The 19,320-nt window shown below is 42.0% G+C and overlaps 1 protein-coding gene across 1 annotated transcript in view; it reads left to right on the top strand.

Moving 5' to 3' along the window:
• Positions 1-299: 299 nt before the first annotated feature.
• Positions 300-19,320, top strand: part of EEA1 (early endosome antigen 1) — a gene marked incomplete at its 5' end in the record, with an annotated part of 71,756 nt that continues 52,735 nt past the window's right edge. Inside the window, 3 exons of the mRNA XM_082014015.1 lie at positions 300-323; positions 10,183-10,275; positions 13,108-13,230. Of these exons, the coding sequence (XP_081870141.1) occupies positions 300-323; positions 10,183-10,275; positions 13,108-13,230 (240 nt within the window). The remainder of the gene's footprint in view (positions 324-10,182; positions 10,276-13,107; positions 13,231-19,320) is intronic.

Here is a 19,320-nt window from a genome sequence, read left to right as displayed (position 1 = left end):
CGGCCCGCCGTCCTCCCCCTGGGCGCCCCCCGGCCTCTCTCCCCCTTTTTCCCTTCTCCCGGTTCCCCGCGGGCGGGCGGCGACAGCCGCGTCCCCGCCGGGCCCGCCCCTCCCCGAGGCGGTGCGGCTGCGGCGCGGTCCCGCCCCGGCGCCTGCCCCGCCCCCCCGGCCGCGGCGACTGTCACGGGGCGAGCGGGCCGCGCCGGACTCCTGCGGGGCGGGGGCGGCGCTGCGCGGGGCCCCGCGGCTTCCCCCTCGGCCTGCCCGCCGCTGCCCGGCGGCATCCGGGCTCCGCCACCATGCTCAGGCGGATTCTGCAGCGGGTAAGGCAGCGAGACCCGCCCCGGCGGCGAGGGCAGCGTGCCGTGCCGCGCCGCTTCCTGGTGCCGGCCGGGCTCGGGGCCGGGCTCCCCGCGGCGGGGCCGGAGCCACCGGCCCGTCCCATCCTGTCCTGAGGCGCACGGGAGGGCGTAGGCCCGCGGAGGCCGTGAGCTTGCCCGCCGCCGGGGACAGCCGAAGCCCCGGTGGGCCGGGCCGGGCCCGCGCTACCGCGCCGCGTCCCGGCTCGGCTGGGGGCGGCGGCGTCGCCCTGGGCTGGGCGGAGGTGCCGGCGGCCGGGCGGACCCCCGCGGCCGGGCGAGGGGCCTGTTGGTGGGGCGAGGGGCGGCCCTGTCCCGGCGTGGCTTCTTCCCGCAGCGCGGCGGCGTCTCCGCCCGCCGCCTTCGCTCGTCGCCGCGGCGGCGGGCCGCCCGCGCTTGGGGCAGGTTCAAGGGAAGCTCAGCCTGGGCAGAGCCGCCGCGGCGGCCTGGGGTTCTTTCGCTGGGGGCCAGCTGGCAAACGGGCTCCTAACGCCGAGATCCAGCCCGGCAGACACCGGCCAGCTGTCTCCCTTATTTTAGGAACCAGCTTTTCCGGCAGCTCTGGCTGGTTTGAAAAGCCAAGTTGTGACACTTTTTGAAACCCTTCTCGCCTTCCAGAATCCTTGCGTAGCTCCGTGGCAATGCAAGCCGCCATGCAGTTCACTCGTGGCTCTGGTGGAAGCTGTCAGGGAGGTGCTGGTGAAGGGCAGGTGTCAGCATGGCTCGGCGAGCCCTTCGTCGCTGGCGCCCTGCTGGAGGATGCACCGAAAAGGGTTGAGTCACGCCAGCGTGGGGAAGGCAGCGCTCCAGATCCCGCACCGCAAGACAGTGGTGTTGGTGTCACGCAGAAGGCGCTCACGGATAGAGGGGAAGCCAGCTGCCTTCTGCGTTTTATCTGATGTTTCTTTCGAAGCGTGCTGTCTGCATAACACCTCTGTGAAAGAGTGTTTTATTGGACATGCTGGCGTGCTTTCCTTACCTGCCATGCAAGGAAGCATTGCTAGAAGAATGAGAGTTAACGGAGGGGAAGAAAGTACATCGGTATGCATACCGCCAACTTTTTCAGCGTAAAGCGTGCCTGAAATTGTTTTTCGGTCATAGACCCTGAGCAGGTGAAGATCGCTCTTGGTCTATTTGGAGCTTCATGTTTACAGGGAAGAACTTCCTTCCTGAAGTTTGATGGGAAGCCCTGCTAACAAGCAGGGAAACTTAGTACGGATCTAATTAAATATTGGCAGCATTTAACTGGGTGTTTATTGATTCTGAGAAATAACAGGCTGTCAAGGAGACCTTCTATGATGTAGGAAAAAGCTTGATACAGCGCCAAAGGAAATTTACCCCCAAGTACAAGTTCAACTAAACACTTCCTATTAAAAATCTAAAGTCAGTGCAAAAGTTTTCCTGTGTTAGAAACAGCCATCTCCTCTAAAAAGTTGAAACAAGTAACTATACCCTAGTGGCTCCCCAAAATTACAGGATTACAGCTAATTGCCAACAAAGGTGAAAGAGACTTCTTCTTGCCCAAAAAATAAATAGAGAAATGTCAAGATTTTTAAAGATGTTAATCTTTTAATTGGTGCAAGTAACTATGCTCTTAAAAATCCATCTTTTATTACGAGGGCTTTTAGGCCGTGTATAAAAGTAGTGATTGTATTCATGACCTCATGCATACCTTTTTGACTTACGATCTGCTGTTGGTAAAGTATGAAGAAGACTTCTGATCTTCTTTGGTGTTAATAGTGAGCTTTAGCTTACTGTCAAATTTCTTCATGAAGAGCATGAGTATTAAGCCACTTTGGTCACACAACCCCATGCAACACTACAGGCCTGGGGAGGAGTGGCTGGAGAGCTGCCCGGCAGAAAAGGACCTGAGGGTGCTGATTGACAGCTGGCTGAATATAAGCCAGCAGTGTGCCCAGGTGGCCAAAAAGGCCAACAGCATCCTGGGCCGTATCAGCAATAGTGTGGCCAGCAGGAGTAGGGAAGTGATTGTGCCCCTGTACTCGGCACTGGTGAGGCTGCACCTCGAATACTGTGTTCAGTTTTGGGCCCCTCACTACAAGAGGGACGTTGAGTTGCTGGAGTGTGTCCAGAGAAGGGCAACGAAGCTGGTGAGGGGACTGGAGCACAAGCCTTACGAGGAGCGGCCGAGGGAACTGGGATTGTTCAGTCTGGAGAAGAGGAGGCTGAGGGGAGAGACTTTTGCTCTGTACAACTACCTGAAAGGGGGTTGTGGTGAGGTGAGTGTTGGTCTCTTCTCCCAAGTAACAAGCGATAGTACGAGAGGAAATTGCCTCAAGTTGTGCCAGAGAAGTTTTAGACTGGATATCAGAAAAAATTTCTTTATGGAGAGAGTGGTCAAGCATTGGAACATGCTGCCCAGGGAGGTGGTGGAATCACCATCACTGGAAGTGTTCAAAAAACATGTAGAGGTGGCACTTCAGGACATGGTGTAGTGGGCATGGTGGTGTTGTGTTGATGGTTGGACTTGATGATCTGAAAGGTCTTTTCCAGTCTTGATGATTCTGTGATTCTGTAGTGTCTTTCGCGTGTCTGTGGCAGTAATTTGAAGGTCAAGGAACTTCCTCTTGACCCTTTACTTCTGCATCATTCGTATAGCTGTCAAACCTGCCCCCCTTCCAGTCACTGAAATGTCATTTCTTGTATATGTATTTGGTTTATTATTTGATTATAGGTGATGCCATCCTTTCTAGCTGGATGGCTAGTCATTACTGGTGATACAACTTGAGTTATGGAAGTATGTTTAAAAAAAAAAAAAAGGAATTCCTTATTATGTTCCTTTCTTTTTTGTAACTCAGCTGTCCATCAAGCAGCAAAAGGAGGACAAAAGTTACAAAGATACTGCTTATAGTTTTAGTCACCTATTTGAAATTCTGATTCCTGAAGTCTTAACACATCAGATGTGTCTTTTTTACACTTCTTCTGTTCCCTGATCACTTTTTTATTTCTTTCACAGTTGTAATTCTGTTTTTAAAAGCCTCTTCATGGTGACTTTGGCATATTTTCAAAATAGAAAGTATTATATACTCATTACTACTGAACATTGCACATTTATGTTTTGAAGTTAGTATCTCCATCCTGTCTTCAACTAGGTGCTCATTTTAGGTCCTTTCCCTGCAAGCTGTTTCTAAATTTTACGTATGTTCCAGTGTGACATCTCAGGGATCCATCTGTTCTGTACGTTTGCACTGTAAAACACCCTTTCATTCATTCTTGCCGCTCTTCAGTTTCATGCATTGATCGGCGTACTGATCTAGAAAAAGGTAGTCTCTCCCAAAAGACATCTGTGTGGAATGTTCGAGACACAACTTTCCTGCACAGATATTTTGATTTTCGTCAGCCCTGCATATACGTATTCTTTAGAGACCTATCTTGTCTTTATTGCATTCAACTCTTGAAGGCCCTTTGTGGCTATTGTGTACCCTCTCAGTTGTTCATCTACTAGTGGGACAGTGGCTATTGCCTCTGGTTTGTTAAAGCAGAGCTCACTTCTTACATTTGCAAGATACCAAAACTTGAAAAAAAACCACAAAAAACCCCCATTTTTTTTCATTTTATTTTCAGCTGGTGGAAAACTGATTACTTTGACCTTCTGAGTCTTCTTCCCATTACTCATGATTTGTCGTGAAGCGCTCATCTGTTGGGGCAGTGTGACTACCGTTTACATTAGTTTTTGTCGTCTTTGTGTTTAACTGGCTGTCTACAACTTTTAGTGGCTGTACTGTATTTGGGTGGTAAGATCCTATTGCTCTGTTTCTAACAATGCTTCAGTTCTTGGTCTTGAGATCTTGGGGTCTAGGTGGAGAACAGGGATTTGCTGGCATTTCTGTAGCTCGGGTAGTAAAGTCACCTTTTCTCTTACTCCAAGCTCAGGAACAGATATTTACTTGTCTGGGATGCACTGCATATCTCATGCCTTACCTATAATTTTTTGCGTTTGTAATTGCAGGGCTGGCTAGATAGTGTATTTACTCGGGTGGATGCTGAACTGCAGCTGTGCCTGTGCCCTCCCTGGGGCGTCGAAGGGAGCACGTGTGTCTCTTCCTGGGCACAAGGTCTGCTTGTGTGGGACCGATGGCATGATGGGAAGGAAAGGTTATATGCACTGTGAAGTCAGGAGTCATTTTGTTTTACGGAGTCATGAAATAGCATCATGCTGCTTTGGAAGTAAACAATATTACTGTTCTATATTGCACTGTACTCAGTTTCTAGCACTGAGAGTTGTTTGATAACAAGGACTTTGGCCTTCTTCTCATTCGTGCATCTTGTTGGTTGCTTCAGGACCTATGTTTAGACAACAGTACCCTTCTGTAGTATTTAAATCTGTGCTGGCAAAACAGATTTTCAAAGATATTCAGACTTTCTCAAGGCTTAACATATTTTTTCAAAGGTTTAATTTATTCTGAATTTAAAACTGCTGAAAAGAGTATCATAACTGAATGGAGTGTAGCTATAGACAGATAAATGACTATGCAAAAATGGCACGGTAGCAATCCATATTTGTACTCTGTCATTTTAATGAATTAGCTCAATGCATTCATTATATGATTTTCTATTCCTTTTCAGAAAATGAGCTGCAGTTGTTGTTGTCCTTTTTGTTGTTAATGATGTTTCTTTATATTAGCTTTCAGTTTTGAGGCAACACAGAACAACATTATGAAGTTTACCATATTACTTCAACAACTCTAGTGCTAGTAGTAGAACCATATGCTTCTCTGCAAAGTAGACAAATACAACTCTGACAACTATGAAAGAAATATGCTGGGTGAGAGACTATTTTTGCATCAGTCTTTCAACTCCAGGTATACCTTTAAGGGTCAAATGTTAATTTTGTAAAAATACATATACAGAAGCCTGTGTAAAAATTTACTTTTCCTATGGGATTCATAAGTCATTCTTTTGCTCCCCTGTATGGTCCAACTGAAAACAAAGAGCATCATTCTGAGTCTTTCCTTAGTTCACAATGTCTGAGTTATTCAATGTGTTGTTTGGTTTTTGTTTGTTTGTTTGGATTTTTAAGGAATGTGATATAACAGTGGTCTGGGAGCCTAGCTTAAACATGTATGTGAACCTATTTGATCATGCAATGATCAGGTAAAAAAACATTCCCCATCCCCCATTATTTGGCTGGTGAAGGATGTTGAGATTATAGTACAGCCTTGAAAGATAAATTAATTGCATTTATGGTCTTGGCTTCCATAACATCCTTCCAAATTTGTGTTATAGTCTGTATTACTTTGCAAATGGATGCTATGGTGTTTCTCCAGATCTTCAAAGTTACTTAATGACCTCTTTCCTTCCCACCCTTTTTCCCTGTGCATGCCACTCGCCATAAAATGCCACCTATTTGTACTAAGCTTTCTAAATCTAACTTGGAATTATGCTTTTTCCTTTAAAGAGACCACACTGTTTTTTGAAAAGTTAAAAGGATTTTACCAGGTACTGTTTAATAATTTCTGTCTTGTATATTGTGCATAATAAGACATGCCACGCGGTGCCTTTTAGTGTGATTACAATGTGTCTGAAGTGTTTCATATAGCAAATACTTTAATCAACCACATAGTAATAACACTGTACTTTTAATACAAGAGCTTTCATCCTGGAGGTTGTAATAATCTCCAATTTGTAGTGCTAGAACTAGCAGAACTTAATATGCAAATCTTACTGTGAAATGCAGTCAACTCTGGGGTGAAATGTGATAGGCGATTAACAATGCACAGTAGCATTGTGTAAAGTTATGATATAAGGTGAAGAAAATATCATGCTAATTGTCACAGAATATTCTTGGTTTTGGGATGAAATGATTCATTAGGTATGCTGAAAGGATGTGCTCAGGTATTGGAAAAGTGGAGGTGTATGCTGCCTCTCTGAAGAGACGGTTGGACCATCTCTTATTGCCATTGCCCAGGCTATCAAGTTTTGTTCAGGTTCTCCCTCTGCTCTCGTGTCTTTCTGCCCAAGGCTACGTGAAGGTAGGTTTTGGAGCTGAAGAGTGGAACAAAAGGCTTCCACTTCTTGTAAAGCATTAGTAAAGAAGTGCATGTACATTAATGCTGATACTTTCTCCATTTCAAAACATCCCGTTGCTACTTGTGGAGGTAGATGCTGGGACAGATAGAGGTCTAAGTTCTCAGGCTTCCTAGAACGCAACGGCCGCCATAGCTAATGGCCATACAAAAGTCTTTTTATCATACTGAGATTTCTAAAGCTTTTTACAAAATTCCTTTCAATAAAAAATTAATTCTTATATTGTGAAAGGTCCTTTATGGAAGAAAGCTTTAACACCTGACCTCTTCATCTTCCCTTATGTAGACATGTATATGTACATCTTCTTTGGATTTTGTGTTCTCGCACAAAATGGATTCACAAGTGAGCTTTACCTCTGGGTTGCACGATTGTGGTTTATGGATTGCATGGAAAGGAACTTCTGAACTATATAAACAGAAGAAAACTTCTTATAATATTAGATGCAATATTCTGACTTGCCTGTCTTGCTGAGAAACTTGGCTACACCTTACCAGTTGTTTTAGATATTAGTCTTCTGACTGTCAATGCACACAATCTACGTCTTCATTAATGGAGTTACTAAACTTGCATTTCAGAGCTCTCCTGCAGGACTTGCCTGCAGGACATGCAGGGCAGTGCTTCAGAGATCCCAGAACAATTTGAGTGGGAAGGGAGCTCAGGAGCTCTCTAGTCTGAGCTCCTGCTGCGAGCAGGACCAGCTTGGAGGCCAGGAGCAGGCTGCTCAGGCCTGGCCTCATGCTGGGGACCCTTTTCCTTATGTCCAGTGGGAACCTCCTTGTTTCAGTTTTTGCATCCTGTCCTTCCACTGTGCGCTGCTGGGAGAAGCCTGGCTTCCTCTTTTTGATGACCTCCTCGTAGGTGGTGGTGGGGCTGCTGTTAGGCCCTCCTAAAGCTGTCTCTGCTCCAGGCTGAGCCAGCCCTGCTGTTCCCTCAGCTTCTCCCCATAGCGCAGGTGCTCCAGCCCCAGCTGTCGGTGGCCTTTTGCTGAACTCACTCTGATTTATCAATGTCTTCCCTGGACTGGGAGAGCCAAAACTGGATGCAGTATCTCAGTGTGGTCCAACAGGTGCTGGTCAGTGGGGGATGATCACTTCCCTTGGTGGTTGGCTGGGATAGAGTTGTTTTTTTTTCCTGGTGGCTGGTATGGTGCTGTGTTTTGGATTTGGTATGAGGATAATGTTGATAACACACTGATGTTTTTGGTTGTTGCTAAGTAGTTGTAGTGCTTATACTAAGTCAAGGACTTCTCAGCTTCCCATGCTCTGCCAGAGGGGAGGTGCAGAAGAAGCTGGGAGGGGGCACAGCCAGGACAGCTGGCCCAGACTGGCCGAAAGGATATTCACCACCATATAACGTCATGCCCAGTACATAAACTGGAGTTCACCGGGGGGTGGGAATCGCTGCTCAGGGATGGGCTGTCCATCACTGGGTGGTGAGCAATTGCTGCATTGTGCATCACAGGTTTTTGTATATTCCTTTATCAGTAATATTATTATTATTGTTATCACTGTTGTTTCCTCTTTCTTTGCTTTCCTACTAAACTGTTTTTATCTGAACCTATGAGGGTTTTTTGGGGGCTAATTCTCTCCCCTATCCCACCTGGGGGTGGAGGGGGTGAGTGAGCGGCTGCGTGGTACTTGGTTGCTGGCTGGGGCTAAACCACGACACTGTTAATACAACCCAGAGTGCTGGTGGCCGTCCCTGCTGCCAGGGCGTGCTGCTGACTTCTGTTCGGATTGCGCCTGACATGAGTCCTGGGTCCTTTTCAGCAGAGAGGCCGGTGGTCCTGCCAGGGTTTTTCCTTCCCAGGCACAGGACTCTAGATTTTTCCCTATTGAATTGCATGAGGTTCCTGTTGGCCCGTTCCTCCAGCCCATCTAGGTCCCTCTGAATGGCAGCCCTGCCCTTGAGTGTATCAGCTGGTCCTCCCAGTTCAATGTCATATGAAAACTTGATGAGCGTGCACCAGTAGTCCACACTGGCATGTGCCTTGTTTACTGTCAGTGTCAGTGACCTGGAGAAGTACTAATGCCTTCACTTTGATGTGCTTTGCATGTGCACGGTATACTTTGCTTACACCTTTTTTGCCTCTCATGTTATTAACTTGGAGAGCTTGCGTTACCTTGCCCATTGCTTTTGTGTGCGGTACTAGAAGGAAACTATATTGTGTTCTTATTTTCTTTAGAAACATAAAACAGCTAAAATAAAAAAAGTCACGGGAGTAGGAAAACCAGCGTATGTTGATCACTTAACTGATAACCCTAGAGAAGGCTGGAATGAGGAGAGATGGTCCTGTCCTTCACTTACTGTCAGCAGCCCCAATAGCTTGCTGCTTCACTCCTCCTCACTTCCCTTTGGCCAGTCTTCGGAGCCCTTCTAAAATTGAACTGTATCTAACTGGGAATTAACTCGTTAATGAGTAAACTTGACCTTCTTATTACATATTTTTTTAATCTGATTAGTAATAAAAGGCTGTTATCTTTATGAAAGTTGGAAATAGAACATTCTTTACAAAACAAAGCAGGAAAATGTACTTAATTTTCAAAGGATGGAAAAGCATGAGGGCTGCAGATACCATACAAAAGGTGATATAACTGATTTGTCTGGGAAAAAAAGAGGTTATATTTGAGCAAGAAAATTCTAAAACAAAGAAGGTTTTGGAGACACCAAGATCTAGCAATTAAAACTATTTATCTACTTCTGTCGCTCTCTGTAGATATATTTAAAATTCTATATCTTTCTCCTCCCCTATATTAAAGTAGCAGATCCTTTATGGCATTAGAAGTATTTCCAGATGGGCTGAAATACAGCAGTAGCATTACTTCATCCCATTTGCAATTGCCATAATGGAGTTGGATAATGAACGTCTATTATTTGTTGAAACTAGGGTTGCATATCAATATTAAGGTAATTTCTTTACTGATGTTTGCTTTGAAAGGCTAACTCTTCTGCTATTCGTCAGGTAGTGGCATTCTGGAGATAAGTAAAAGAAGTTAAATAATATTTAAATCAAAGCTATACTTAAATAAGGGTTATAAGCTCTGATCCATCTATCCAGATGTTGAATTGTAGTATTTCAAATTTATTTGCTTATTTTCTCTACATCTGTAGTTTCAAATCAATACTGTTGTTTTGATTTTCAACATATTCATAGGAGTTTATTTTTATAGGTTGTCTTACTGGTTAACATGCTTTAACTTTACCACAGGCTTGCTTTTTATTTTTATTTTTTCCAAATCAAGGCAGTGTACCTGCTTGCGTGCCTATTGTATCAGCGGAGTCCTCAGTCTTTAGTTTTCTGTTTTTCAATTGTTTAAAGGCTTGTTCAGATTGTAGACAAGTTATCAAGCAAATAGTATGATGCTAGTTTGCTGCTTCTGAAACTCTTCAGATTGTAATTTCTAGTGTTTTCCTATTGGAAAGGAGATTAGAGACTTAATTTAACATCAGAGCGTGTGATACAAGGACAGAGTTTAACATAATTCTTTGTTTTGTGTTGAGCGTTCATGAGAGGAAGTTGTTTAAAATCCTGGCCTTTGCTTCTGGTGTCTGCTTATTCTTTGATGCATGGAGAGTCTTGGATAAAAGCTTTTGTTGAAGTGTTGCAGTGAAAATTATGTAATTGCTTGTCAGCTTGTTCACTTCATTATTCTTTTGGAAGAAAATTACTTCTGTATTCCAGCAAGTAGAAGAGAGGCCTTTGCATAGGATACATACCATACTTTATTAAATACAGTTTGTAGTCACTCATTTTTCTCTCCCCCTTCTATTTCAGACTCCAGGTAGAGGTGGATCTCAGAGCTCAGATTCGGATTCATCGGCCACACCAGGAAATGCCGTGGACGTGAACAACGAAAGCTCCTCCGAGGTACTGTACACCGTACGTGGGACTGGAGTCTTAAACCTTGGGTGCTGTTTCTCTGATCCACGAAGCTGTTGAGAGAAACTTTTTATGCCCTACTTAAATAACAGCTGTAATAAATAGATACTCAGAAGTGTAATCTAAGAATTGGTTGTTACTTAAATAAAAAAGGGAGGCTAAGCCATATTTATATCTAACTGTTAATTAGGCTTATATATCTAAATGGTCACAAGCAATCCTTCCTGTAATTCTAGAGGTGAATTATTAAAATTAAAAGCAATGAGACATAAGTTTAAGACTCCTCATTAATAAATCTTTTATGAGAGTTCTGAAAAACGAGGCTTAACGTTTTATCACAACTGTACTTTTCACCTTGCTTCTGCTAAGCTATAATCTATACTGGAAACTTCTTCCTCCTTGTGAAATATCAAGTGTGGTTTTTTTGTTTGATGTTGGCGTATAAATCTACCACTTGTAAATCCTGCCCATTTTTTATGTGCTGTATGCCATACTTAACCAGCAGAATAAGTTGTTATTCTTGCTTCAATCCCATATTACAATGTCTTTGGATTTACAGCATTGTCAAATATTAACTCTGAAAAATGCAACTGACTCCACTGGCTGTTGAAGCTAGTATGTGCTAATGTAGCCTGATTACCTAGCTTGAAAATGTTTCAAGCTTAGCATACAAATGCAGTGCAAGGTTAATTACTCTTACTACAGCATTAAAGGGAGCAAAGTGCCCTTTCTTACACTGAATAAAGTGTATGATGATTCAAATACCCCTATGTCTGCTAGATAAGAGATAAGAGAAACTTTTGCTGTGCTGTTTAAAATCCTAATTGCCTTCCATCTGTGCATCTGCTTATTTCTTATTTCTTGAAGCCTTATTACAGTCAGTATAATCAGACATGCCTTAATATTTTTCCGCATGTTATACATGTCACGCATTTGTGAGTCCAATCTATTTTGTATGCATATTTACACCATCCCTGCAGCAAATAAATATTCTTAAATTGCAGACTAAAATCTCATTACTTTTGTAGTTAATTAAGGCATAAAAATGCAATCAAAGTTTGGCTAAAATTGCACAGTTCTGTAAACATGAGTGCAATATCACTGATGGTACAGCTGCTGTGTGTCACAAGGTACCTCAAGACTAATGTAGTAGTATTTTCTTGACATAGGACGAGCTTCCAAAGCAGTGGTGTGCCCGCACTATTGCACCATTGGCTTTTCTTGCTACTGAGTCGAAACTAGGTCAGACCAAAGGCTTCCATGACGCTTTTGGTTGATACTGTATAGCACGAAAAAGTATCTTTAGCTGTCAGAAATTCCACCGTCTGTTGCATTAGTTGCAAGTGATGTGTTCTCCCTAGCATATAATTTCAAAATCTGTTTGAAACTGAGCTCTGAAGCTGGTGAGGGGTTCTCACTCTTCTGAGATTCACGCATTATAGCACGCAGCTTGAGCCTTTCTTTTGGCCTCCCTTTTCCTGTGCAGCTGGCCTGAGGTGGTGTCTCTCTGAGAACTTCCCTTTGGGAGCACCGTAGCCAGACTTTGTAGAATGTTTGCTCTCTGTTTTATCATTGTGTTCCCACCTGGTTCTACAGTGTAACGTAAAGTCAGAAATCCAGTTGACTTATTTTCTTGGCTAGATTTTCTAATTTGTATTGGTGCAAGATTCAAATGGAGAGTAATTATTAAATCTGTGCAGATTCTCATGTTTCCTACCTTCTCAAGCCTGGCTGAAATCAATCCTGATTTTTGAGAATTGTAGTATGAAACGGAAGGAGTGGGGAAGTCTGAATTCAAAGTGTTCCTTGCTCAAGGAGAGGTAAAAATCTGTTTTAGTCCTGTCTGTGGCCACATCAGCACTTCAGATCACACATAGACCTGTAGTCAAGTCTAGATACATCTTTTATTCACTGTGCAATCTGCCCAAGGAGGAAATGTTTGAGCCTATCCTACCTTTTCAGTTTAGGTCCCAGTGCAACTCCTTCTGCAGTACCGGGTTGCTGAACACTCTGTGCTTGCAGTGGATCCACCAGCGTGCTTACAGTTTCATTAGTGTAATGTGGCTGCGTTAGCCAGACAGGTTTGTCACAGACAGCCTTTTTGGAAGGGGGCTTAACCTTTCCATGCATGCACGGAGGATTGCATTCAGTCTGTTCTGCCTTGCCTGTAGCACTCTGCCAAGGAGGTGCAGGCATCCTCCAGCCAGCAGTGTGGACAGAGGCCCACCACTCTTTACTCTCCACCCTGCTTTTTCTAGGTGTTTAAGTGTGTAGGGTGTGTCTAGAAGATGTAAAGCTGTTGTTCTCCAGAAACCGATTTAACTTTTGGCCTTGGTAAATCTCTGGTGAGCACGCTGAGTTGTTTTTTTTTTAAATTCTACTGAGGAAGGCGCATATTTTTCCCTAAGCGAGCATGCCAGCCAGGCATCTCTGTGAAACATCTGAACACCCTTATGGGAAACTGCGTGGTGGATCTGATGTCTTATAATGGTCCGTTCACAATTTGTTATGCAGCTTATTCCTCTGTGACATGAAGGGGATACCAAGAGTGTCTGGAAACACATAGTAGTATGCAGCATGGTGCTAGCTTTTTGAAATGTGCTTTGGATTTGTGTATTTTCATGTTCTTAACGACTGTTCCTTCTTGCCTTCTCCATGGTATTGGTATGTGGTTTGCAAAAACTATCTTTCCAAAAGGAAAACAGACTTTGCTTTTGGTGCTTGTAGAGAACTTTCAGCATAACAATTTGAACATAATTTGATTCCAAATCTGCTTTTTTGCCATTATTAGTTTCTTAAGAACAAATATACATTTCACAGGGTTTCATCTGTCCACTGTGTATGAAAGTGTGTGTAACTCCCACTGATCTGTCTGAACATTACCACAATGAGCACACTGGGACAGAAGGAAGACAGGATCTTCGTGACCTTCCAGCTGTTACTGTGGGTCTTGTTTATTTTGTTTCAATAGCTTTGGTAATGGACTGCTTTAAATGAACATACATCTTTTTCTCGTGGCTTGGGTGTCAGCTTTTTAAATTGTTTCTTTTGATTCCTTGCTGAAACATAATTTGATCTTTTATGCATGATTCCAAAGTATACAGCAGAAGAATTAATCTATGTCTAGCTTTCTGGTTTGCTGTTGTCTCTTGCATGAAACATTTGTGGCATTGGGAGACTTGCAGTTACCAATGTATTCTTTTTGAAGAGCGTTTGCTTGATTTTCTTGTAAATAAGACTATTACAGTATTTGATTTACTTCAGACTCAGTGTAGTGGTAAATACAGTATTGGATCTGGTATATCCTTTGTGAAAAGACATGTTTTAAGCTCTTATTAGCTAAATATTTTTAAAGCAGATTTCTAATGGGAGATAGCTACGTTGGGTAAAAGACAGAACAGAGGACAGAAATATAAAAAATTTAGAAGCTTCTCTTCTTGAACATGTTTAAGATACTTATGTATTGCAGCAACATTATAAAATACAATTGTAAAAACAATTTTTTATATAGAATTTTACTGGAGTTTTTTAAGCCCCCATCAAAATGCAAAGGCTGTTTCTGTTAACAGACATTATAAATAGTAGTGTATTTCTAAATTCTTCCAATTGTGGAGTGTAAAAACTGCACAATTAAAACAAAGTGTGGGGTTCTATACTCCTCAATTGGAAAAATTTAGATTCTGTAAGGTAACAGCCTCCAGCTGCACAAGGGTATCTGAATTTTTCCTGCTGTGAACCTTCAGAGAGTAGATTTGACTTCTGGAGGCAGGCAGCTTGCCGTGCACTAAATGCATTTGTATGGAGGTGATGTTTTACATTCTTTCTGCTGACATTACTTTTGTTGAGTTTTGGAATCAAAGTGTTTATTCTGGGCTGTGTGAGCAATGTGATTTTATTGTGTTTTTTTCTGTATGTATTTGCTAAGTAGTGCTTTTCTTTTTCCCTACACTTGATGTGTATTTACACTTTATTTTTGAAGGGAAAACTTAAAATTGTGGGATGTTATTCCCAAAGATGATGAAAGCCATCAATGCACTGATATCCTGGAGTTATTTGAGATCTGTTTGCAAGGGTGAAGTGTCACCTGTTGAAGTGAGCAGGATCTGTAGTAAAACTGGCCTGTGCTGCTCTCCTGGAGTGCTGAGGGACCTCCTCAGAGCCAGGGCAACTGGAGGCTTCACTTTTGATTGATTCCTCACTACCTCCTGTTGAAGCAGGGACCATCTGTAGAGAGCTCTGTTCGTGGTCAAGTCAGCTTTTTGTTTTCTTTAGTAGCCGTTCACAATGCAAGTGCCTTATTTGAATAAGATGTTACCTACCAGTAACAGACTGTGGCATTCCTGATGCGGTGATATCAGTAGATTTTGGATGTGAGCCATCAGAGGTGGTTTGGCTACTTGAAGAAGTTACTCTTCTATTTATGTTGGGTTGTATTTAACATAGTTTTGTGGAGTTGACTGCAGGTTCTTGCCCGCTTTGAGTTTTTGTTTTTCCACCATCAGTTACTTGTCAGTACTTTTTACTTGTCAATAGCCGATTACAACTTTTTAACTTGATAAAACATTAGAGTGTAGCCCATGAAATGCAAATTTAGTTGTTTCTAGCTGTTGCTAAAACTGTGTTTCTTGGTACAGTGATTCAGGCAATATCTGGAAGAGGTAAGAAACAAAGAATGCTGAGATATATATATATTTTTTTTCCTGTTTCATCTTTTATTATATTAACATGCATAGAAGCATTGAAAAAGTGTGGAAATCTGTTAATCATTATCATCAATACTAATATGTAAAGTTTAAAATACTTGACTACTGAGAAGCTGATGGTTTGCATTTGTTGATGGAAAATGATGGTTTGCATTTGTGACAAGCACATTGTGATCCTGAAGCAGCAACACTACCAGGTTGTCACCCTTCATCTTTGCCATTCCTGAGTCAGCATTATACAAATATAATCTGTTATAAATGTCATCTTATGTGACAGACATGAAACATTGCAAAGGTTGGCTTACTTAGACTGGTGTTTGGCTTTCTCTTGCTTGCATATACTACTGTGAAAAATTCAAATACATTTTGTTGGAAACAATGCTGAAGCAGCTCCTGAGTTCAGGTTTTTTGCCAGTGAATTCTTCTCAAACATGGAGATAGGACACATTGGAAGGGCAGTGTTTGGTCACACTTTGAGACCTGAAAAATTGTCACTTTGTTGACAAAAACATTAGTACCTTGCTTTTGACTTTGCCTATAGCTTTCTTCACTAAGCTGTCTTCCACTAATGCACCCTCCCAGCTGATGAAAATTTTAGTAAGTCAGGTCATTTGCCCCTCTGTTCTCCTTGCCCTTCCTTCCTCTCTGTCTTCCATGCAGTGAGAGTTGGTCTTGTTCTTCAGTCACAGGTGTCCGCTCCTGCAGTTTCCTAAAGTGTCTGATGTCCTGTCAGAAAGGAAGGGATGCTCGCCGCTTGCATACAGGCTTATTTATCATCTTCCTCTTAGACAGCTCTCTGCGCAGCCTTCATTTTTCAAACTATTGATTGCACCGTATGATAATCGGTGAAAATGACAGTGAAATACTTTCCCCTGAGCCCCAAGCAGTGATGAAGCCTTACTTTAAAAGATAGAGGCTTATTCAACTGCAGGAACAACCACCAAAATGCTGGCAACTGTCTCTGTCCACGTGTAGCCAACTCAGCCAAACAAATGCTGGATGGAAGTCACACGCATCATCATGTTCCCAAACAGGAACATTGTTCCCCAACTTTCATGTATACACTGGTACCACTGACAAAAGCTGTGTGGCTTCTTCTGTTTTGTTTTCTTTTTCCTAAAGGAGTGATACATTTCTAAACAGTTTCCAGCATTTCCTGACTGTTTCTGTTGGATGCTTGGGACATCTAAGCAGTGAGTCAGTTAGAGAGGCTTAGTTTCAGACTTCCCTTCCTCGTTTTTCCTCAGGCATCGAGAAAACCTCCTGCAATGTTTAGAATGTAGTGACTATTAATATCTATTGTCTTATCTACTCAGGCTAAATCTGAGACAATTTTTAAACAGTACTTCTGGGTAGTCTTCATAACTTTTGATGCTGATGTTTTCTGAACAGGCTTTTCATCGCAGGATTGCCTGGAGTGTAAATTGGCATACTAGTGCAAAAATGTGCAGGTTTTTTGCCTGTCTTTGAAAATACCTGATTCTTTATGGTGGGGTTTTTTCCTATTTGTGTCTTATTGTAGATGCAATTGATTGCATCTTCTGTTTTTACGGATGCCCTTGGAAAATTGCAGATTGGTTTTGTACGGAACATCATGTTAATGCTTTAATGGTGATATTTTATTCTTTTTGCTGCTTTTTCAGTTTATTCTCAAATTAACTTGTGGTGGCTGTTTTCACCTCAGTGGTACTTGCCTGCTTTGCACAGGAAGAAAAATCATTGGTTGAGCTACACTAGAACACTAATTCGCTGCAACATCTGAACAATCCTGAGAATGAAGAATTAGGGATACTGGTTTGATTTGACTTCGCCGTGTGATGCGACCTTTCTTTAAGAAGTAGAGAATCTACTAGATTAGCATTTCTAATTCATGACAAAATTGTAGCCTTGTAGGTTATAGACAGAATTGTAGTCTTACTCATCGATAGTAATAAAAACAGAATCGATAGTAATAAAAACAGAAGAGAACTGAACTAGAAATTATATTGGTTCTATTCTTCTCAGGAGGGATCCAGCTTCTTTTCAGGGAAGACATTGAGTCTGCAGTCTGGTATAAAATAAACTGTAGCAAGACAACTTTTTTCCTTTTTGTCCAGAAAGTTAAATACTTACTTGTAAAATTGAAATGGACTGCAGGTCTTAATTCTATAAACCATGACCTTTTTACCTGCTTTTTCTAATGATTAAATAGAGATGCTATCTGAGGAAGCTACTGTCTTACTGTTTATGTAAACATAGAGGAAAGGGCTTTTTCTGGTGGAAGGCATGGAAAAAATGTCAACTGTATTTTCCTTTTAACAATATATAAAGTGGCCTAATTTATCTGTTCTTTAACTTAAAATGTCTCATGATATTTTTGTGTCAGACTTTTTGTATGTAAGACTTCAGAAATAAATTATGAAATGTGGTCTTGCCCTTGCTGTCTAGGCAGACAGTTTAATCTGCCTCTGAGAACTTCCTGGGGATTCAGTTAATTGCTTCAATATATATTTGGGAAATAAAACATAGAAACTACTTGCTACGTCTTTAAGCTCTGAAACATCAGTATGTTTCTATCCTCTGGCCCTAAGTATATACAGTTCTTAACCTTCTGTCCTGTAAAATGTTTCAGTCTTTAAATCACTGTGTAACTGGGGAATATCTGAGTTTAAGCTTAGACTTACTATTTAAATGCTGTTGAAGACATATATCTTCTACCAGGGAAGATTGTGGAGGTTCACCTGCAGTGGAAAAATGTGAATGGTGAATTTAGAAATTTTCTGAATATTCATGACATACAAAAACTAAAATCAGGTCCAGGAAAGTGTTTATGCCTCTGAGCACATGAACATGCCATACAGCTCTTGAACTTACTTTCAGTTTTTAAACAAGTTTGACTTTTTATTCACAGCATACAGCTTACCGTACCACTACAGTTGTGAAAGAGTTGTTAATGTAAGTCTGGATTCTGAGACATGGACTAACATAGGTCATGGCTGGAAGGTGTTACGGCTTTGGGCTTGAATCACAGCTATTGCTTTTTGTTCATGTGGCTCACTGGAAACAGGCTGTAGGCTTAAGTGCTGGCCCAGTATTTCTGGAAGGTCAAAGATGAAGCCCAGAAACTCTAATTTATTTAAACTTAAAGCCTGGTCGTGTGAATGCCAAGCATGTTAAAGTGCATACTGGACTGGGCTAAGCTGTCCTATAGCATGTGTGTGGTAAAATAGTCACTCATCTTTTCCCTATGGTAAAAGTATCAATTATACTGAAATTATGTGAGGTGGTGGTGGTTTTTTTTGTTCACCACAGTACTTAAATATTTTCCAAGAAGAGTGTTTGTGGAATAAAATTGATTTGTCAGTGGAAAACAGCGAAGTTCCTTGGTTCTTTAAGCTTGATTCATGACATAATTGCTGGGATAAAGTTCAAGATGTTGCAGAAGCTCTGTATTGGCAAATAGAGCTCTGTGTACATTATTCGTGCTCTATGGCTCACTACCACATACAGCTGTACATCAGCAGCAATCATAGCAGCCTAAATGGGACCACTTGTTCAGTTCTATGCAGTATTAAAATGGGATTGAAGAATAAACTAGGCAGTCATCAGGTCTTTCAAGAGAATGCTAAGGAAGCTGGGTAGCTATGGCTGTGACCTTCAAACTTAAATAGGGTACCTTTTTTCCTGGACTCCAACTGTATGAGCAAATCTGAATTCCATTCTGTAAAAACTGTTTTGCCCATGGGACTGTGCTTCAAGAAGTGTCGTCATCTTTCTGCCACATAACTCCAGTTTTAATTTGTGAAAAAGGAGTTTCAAATAAAGTAAGCTTTGCTCTCACTCATTAATTACTTAAGATTTCATATTAGCTCTACAAAGGCCATTTCATTAAAGCTCTGGGGAGGCAAGAGCAGTTGGCAGATGAAGACAGATTTAATGCATGTATATGTAGGTGTCTCGGGCTCCAGTTACCGATGATGGAGCCCAGGGAGCTGTTATGCTGACCCTACATATGGTGTACATATTTGTTAGGTCAGCTGTCTAGTTTCTTCCTCCATTAACTGTGTTGAATAGCTCTCCATTGGTAGTGATTGGGGAGTAGGCACCTACAGGTAAATGCTTGATTTTTTTTTTTTAAACCTCAAGTGGGAGCCTTCAGCCTGTTGAGGGGTCTTTGAAAATCTTCAATTTTCTTTGCGAGTGAGTAAGGAAAATAACTGCTTTTCAAAATGACTTGTCACACCACACAATTAGATCAGGTTTATGCAGAATGGCAAGGAAAAAAACATTACAAGTAAGACAATATTCTGAGAAGACTGAAATTTTCAGAAATATATTTTTACACCACCAC

This window comes from Phaethon aethereus (assembly GCF_964289735.1).
Source record: "Phaethon aethereus genome assembly, chromosome: 1".
In the NCBI taxonomy this organism is placed as follows: Eukaryota; Metazoa; Chordata; class Aves; order Phaethontiformes; family Phaethontidae; genus Phaethon; species Phaethon aethereus.
Note: the sequence above shows the minus strand (reverse complement) of the source record. Positions and strands in the feature narration are given on the sequence as shown.